The following is a 5,758-nucleotide window of genomic DNA, read 5'->3' as shown; positions in this document are numbered from 1 at the left end:
TCTGAGCCCAAGTTTCACTTTCATGAATAGACTAACTATTATATACTCACTCCGTCCCAAAATGCTTGTCTTAGATTTGTCTAGATACTCCGTATCCGTATCTAGACAAATCTAAGACAAGAATTAGGGAGTATGACTTAAGCAAACTAACACCTATTTTGGTATGATATGATAGATTAATTATTGTGCGCCTTATTTGTTCTTGCGGGGAAATTGAAGACAGAATTATCAAACTGTTCCATGAACTCAGAAACAAATAGAGAAATCAGAAGAGATGGATCCTCACATCTTACATGCATGCAAAGTGCAATTAATCAATTGCCCAGCCCAGGCTTGAAACAACAAGCAGAAAGACACACCGGCGAGCCACTGCCAAACTAGGCGGATGTTGTTTTGTTACTGTCTCAGCCTCTTTCATGCAAGTGTCAGAAGTACGGTAAACGTCGACACACAGCATGCAATTCCAGAAGATTCACAGTCCGGTGAGCAAAAAGATACCCCCCAAACAGTGGAAGGAAAAGAAGAGAAAGCGAAGAGGTAAAGATGCCACTCACTTCCAATAATAGAGGCATCGAGAGCAGATCTCCGCCCTTCCTCCTGCCTGCCCCCCTATCATTATCAGCAGCATGGACATAGCAGAAGCAGCAAACAGCATTTCCATTACACTTGCCCCTCCTAACAGCTACAGTAGTGGATCGAATACTTTCTCAGTTCAGCCATATTTTAAGTTATTTAACTCCCTTTTGCTGGCCTCTGCATTGCCTATAGCTACTCCCTCCATCCGGAAATACTTGTCGAAGAAATGAATGTATCTAGACGGATTTTGATTTCAAATGCGTTCATTTTTATGCATTTCTCTGACAAGAATTTCCAAACGAAGGGAGTAGATATTACTGGAGGCTGCAGAAATTTAGGGGCCTTTATGGAATCATCAGGATGTAGTCAGCTATAGGGACGACAACCTTTAAATTTGCTAAAAGTCTTTGAATATTCCTTAGAGTAGTCAAATAAGAAACATTAAAATATCCAAAGGGGGCAAACCGTCAAGATCATCAGATCATTTCATCTCATCATCGCCGTGTCTTGTCCATGCTCAGAATAAATCAAAGGGGAGAAAAACAGCAACAGCAGCCACTAATGCAACAGTAAAGCTGTCTAGGTCCAAGGGAACGTACTCTTAATTAATTAAGCCATGGTTGTACATGCATGAATGAATATAAAAGTCGTAACAACTAATGACAAATCTGATGACATAAACCCTACATAAAATGACATACAACTGAGCACCGGATCAAATGAAGTGCGTTAACAGAAATCCCACACCTCATGCGCCGGCCGGTTCATCAGTCTCTTCGCATCACGTCGCTTCCTTCATCCTCCTCGCCCTGCTGGAGCTGGAGTCGCTGTGCAGCCGGCGCGAGGAACCCCATAAACCCGCCGCCGCCGCCAACCAGATGGCTGAATCCGATCTGCCCAGACATTGCCGACGGCTGGTGGATTCCGGCGAGAGGGTCTAGCCAAGCGCGGGCAGACGCGGCCCAGCCGGCACTGGACTGAAGGGTTTCCCCATTGGACGAGAAGAGCTGGCCTTGGTCCAGCCCTTGCCGCGCCGGGATGCCTGCAAACATGTAGCTGTCGCCGTTGCCGCCGGCGCCACGGCCCTCTCCATCCGCGTTGTTGTCCGAGGTATGCCATGACGATGGCATTCTCTGGCCGTGGTCTGGCCACCCTGGAACGCCTGCACCCGACATGATACCGTGATGGTTGGGAGATACATGGCTAAACATGTTATGCTGGTTGGACTGGAGGGTAAGGCACAGCTCCTGCGGCTGGCTGCTGGTGGTGCGCGACAGGAGGTCCGGCGGGGAGCCCCGGTACTCATCGTGGCCGCTGGCGGTGGCCGTGGACGAGGAAGGAAACAAGGACTTGACGTTGTCGGAGACTTGGTCTGCGCCAAGTGAATGTTGAAGGAAGGAGTTGGTCATGGCAGTACCGCTGGGGTTGCCGAACCCGTAGGACGACGTCGAGGTCACCTGCTCGGACATCTGCTCGGCAGCCTCGGGCTCCGCGGTGGGCGGCGCCTCCTCGGTCCGGTTGGGGATCTCCTCGATGGCGGCCTTGGCGTTGCGGATGAGCCAGTCGACGGCCTTGCTGGGGCGGTCGTAGCCGAGGCGGTCCTGCACGTCGTAGAAGCGGATGGCGGTGTGCGCGGCGAGGCGGACGCGGCGGTCGCGCAGCCCGCGCGCGGTGCACACCTTGCTGTGCCTGTCCTTGCGCCCCGCCGCGGACCGCACTATGCGCCCGCTCCCGAATGCCGTCGCCAGGGCGTCCGCCACCGGCGTGGATTCGCCGCTGCTGCCGCCATCGGCGGCTCCCCCCGCTGGCTGCTGCCTCCGGTGTTGGTGGAGGTAGCCGAACCCTTGTTGGTGGTAGATCTGGAGCTGCGCCTGCGCCTGCGCTCTCTCCTTCTCCTGGAGCAGGTAGTGCAGGGTGCTGGTGGTGGCCGCGGCGGTAGGGTTGCTCCAAGGGTCTAAGCCCTTGGACAACCGGTTCTTGTCCTCCTCCAGCTTGAGCTACCTCAATCTTACACCACTAGCTCCACACACCCCACCAACAACCAACCGGCCGGGAAGAAAGGGGTAGCCGGCCAGGCGAGATAGTTAATCGCAGGACGAAATACTAGCACACAAGGAAGGGCCTATATACTACTATTCCTGCATGGGACTGACATATCTCTTTCTTGTGCTACGCCTAGCTCAGCTCGACACCGAGGGAGAACCCAAAGATTTTAATGGCCACGGCGGAACCACACAAGCTTAATAGCTGCTCGCTCGCTAGCTAGTCGGCCGGCCTGCCTGCTGCCTCCCTTTTGTGAAAGTGACAAGCAAAAGAGGGCAGTGAGTGCAGTGTAGATCTTATCTTGGCAATCTAGCTCTTTGTGTGCTAGCTAAGCTCACACTCGGATCGATCCGATGGGAGGGAGGGGCGAAAGAAGATCTAGCGAGGGAGTGAGTGACCCTCCGTCCAAAAGGTGGATCATTATTATGCTTCTACTAGTATCTCTTACCCACATACTACTACTCTATATGTAAACCTTGAGAAGGACATGTGGTGTGCATGAGGTCTTGCTTGAGTTTAGGAGGGTATCTCTCCTCCATGTTCCCTGTTTTATTATGACAGCGGGTAAAGTGTTGAGAGAGAGAGAGAGAGAGAGAGAGAGAGAGAGAGAGAGAGAGAGAGAGAGAGAGAGAGAGAGAGAGTCTATGGAAGTATAGATTGGTAGGATGATGCAGGGCGAGGGCGAGAGGGGACGGCTGGCGCGGGCAGAGGCGCAGCGCAGGGCAGGCCGAGTCAGGGCGGAGGACAGAAACTCTGGTGCGATCACGTCCCTCTCCCTGCTAAGTTTTGCCGGTTTTAATTCAATTCAATTGCATGGGACATTAAACTCTCCCCCTCACTCTTTGGCGAGTAAGACTGCATGCGCTGCTCCAGTGCCCAGTGGGGATGGCCCACGCACATATAGCATCATATACGCTGCTGGCTGATTGTGTACTGTTCTGTCATGTCTATTCCATTGCAAAGTTGTGCACAACTGTGACTGTGTCATGCTCATGCATGCACCCAGATCTTTTTGTTTCTTCGTTAACCACGTACTCCTACTCTCTATGTACACTGTAGCCCCCTGTCCTATACGCGTAATAGTGCCGTAATAACATCTGATCCTAGCTAGAAAAATGAACGTTTTTCTGGTGAAAAGCACAAGCACAAAAATTGACCTGCCCAATAAGAGTAGTAATTGATAACCGGCTTGTAGGAGTATGGTCTAGGTGTGTAGTACCAAACCTAGGTGTGGAGTGGTGCGGTGAAGCGGCCGACCGCGCCATCACAGAGGTACAGTGCATTTCCTCCCCCATTAACTACGCACCTGCGCAACAAGTAGCTAGGCTGAAATGCAACACGCGGGCTGCAGCTAGCTATAGGTGCTAGATCCATCAACTCTTGCTCGCATGCACTCAATGCAGACGCACCAATTATTCGGGCCGGCCAGACAATTGGTTTCACTGGTCCGCCCTCTCGTGCCGGGTCACGTCCTCCTCTCCTTGGCTTAGGTTTGCTAAACTAGGCTAATCTCTCCTTGCCCGAAAGAAATATGTCCCATGAAGTTTCTGAATACAGGCATTCCTCCTCTTCATGTTAACTCTCAGCGATCGTCGGGGCAAACTCTAGCACTTAGGACTGGCATGTTGCCGGACATCAATGCGAGTATCTAAGCCAGGTCCACGAACCGCACTGCCCCGTCGGTTTTTGTTTGCATGCTGACAGAATACTTAGAGCTTGTTTAATACTCCCTACGTTTCTAAATATTTGTTTTTCTAGATATTTCAACAAGTGGCTATATACGGAGCAAAATAAGTGAATCTACACTCTAAAATATGTCTATATATATCCGTAGGTGGTAGTTCATTTGAAATGTCTAAAAGGACAAATATTCAGGAACGGACGGAGTAGTAGTAGAGCCAACTGATAGACTGTAACTAATAACCATGTTATCTACAGGCAGTATAAAAGCCAACTCATATAGAAATAGTTAGCTATAGACATTTACGACTTTATTATTGTAAGGCTCATATTCTTCTCTTACAAAGTTTCTTAGAGACTATGTTGGAGCTGGCTACTATCTATAACCGGGTTCTCTTCTCTCATCTTCTTTCGTCTCCAACTCAACAAAAATATATACTCCCTCCAATCCAAATTAATGCAACTGTAATACAACTTTGTATTATACTCCCTCCTATCCAAATTAATTGACGCAACTTTAGTACAAAGTTGTATTATAGTTGCGTCAACTAATTATAATTAGAGGGAGTATTATAATCCTTATATCCTGCTTATATCACCATATTGTACTTATTACTCTAAGGGCATCTCCAAACAATGAAATGGGGCAGCCGTTTCTATCTATCCCTTCTCGGGACAGGGACGTTTGGTCTATAGGTGTATATACACCGTATATGTAAAAATATTACTCCCTCTGTAAACTAATATAAGAGCGTTTAGATCACTACTTCAGTGTTCTAAATGCTGTTGTATTAATTTATGGAGGGAGTAGTAATTACACAAAAATTCAAAAAAAATATGAAAATATTTTTAAAATAAACTTGACCTTCCATTATACTTGTAAAAAATTCCACAAAAAGGAAAAACCCTATTGACTTTGTTTAATTTTTTTTGTCAAAATAGTATGAATAGTGATCTATATTAGCAAAAAAATATGTTTTGTCCTGAAGACAAGACTGGTTTTTTATTCATGAAAATTTATATGCTAGTGCAAAAGAAAGTCAAGTTTATTCTGAAAAACTTCTGAACCTTTTTGAATTTAATTTTTATTTTTATTCCACATCAGGTGTATATACACCTAGGAACCAAAGGGTACACTAGTGCAGAACCGGGCAATAGCACCGGTTCGTAAGGCCCTTTAGTGCCGGTTCCATAACCGGCACTAAAGTGTGGGCACTAAAGCCCCCCCCCCCTTTAGTACCGGTTCAGCACGGACTGGTGCTAAAGGGAAACCACGTGGCACGAGCTAGCTCCAGGGGCCTGGAGCCCTTTAGTACCGGTTGGTAAGACCAATCGGTACTATAAGGTTTGGGGGGTTTTTAGTTTTATGATTTCTTTTTCATTTAATTTTGTGTTTCCATTTTAATTCTTTTTCGTTTGCTGGTATTTTACGATACTACACATTGTACACGTTATGCAT

General features: G+C 47.8%; 1 protein-coding gene across 1 annotated transcript in view; it reads right to left on the bottom strand.

Annotated features, from left to right (window-relative positions):
• Positions 1-1,160: 1,160 nt before the first annotated feature.
• The window catches only part of LOC123067585 (transcription factor PCF7), a 39,709-nt gene continuing 35,111 nt past the window's right edge, over positions 1,161-5,758 (bottom strand). Inside the window, exon 2 of the mRNA XM_044490324.1 lies at positions 1,161-2,573. Within this exon, the coding sequence (XP_044346259.1) occupies positions 1,344-2,573 (1,230 nt within the window). The 3' untranslated portion in view covers positions 1,161-1,343. The remainder of the gene's footprint in view (positions 2,574-5,758) is intronic.

The sequence above is a fragment of the Triticum aestivum genome, chromosome 3B (genome assembly GCF_018294505.1).
Source record: "Triticum aestivum cultivar Chinese Spring chromosome 3B, IWGSC CS RefSeq v2.1, whole genome shotgun sequence".
In the NCBI taxonomy this organism is placed as follows: Eukaryota; Viridiplantae; Streptophyta; class Magnoliopsida; order Poales; family Poaceae; genus Triticum; species Triticum aestivum.
Note: the sequence above shows the minus strand (reverse complement) of the source record. Positions and strands in the feature narration are given on the sequence as shown.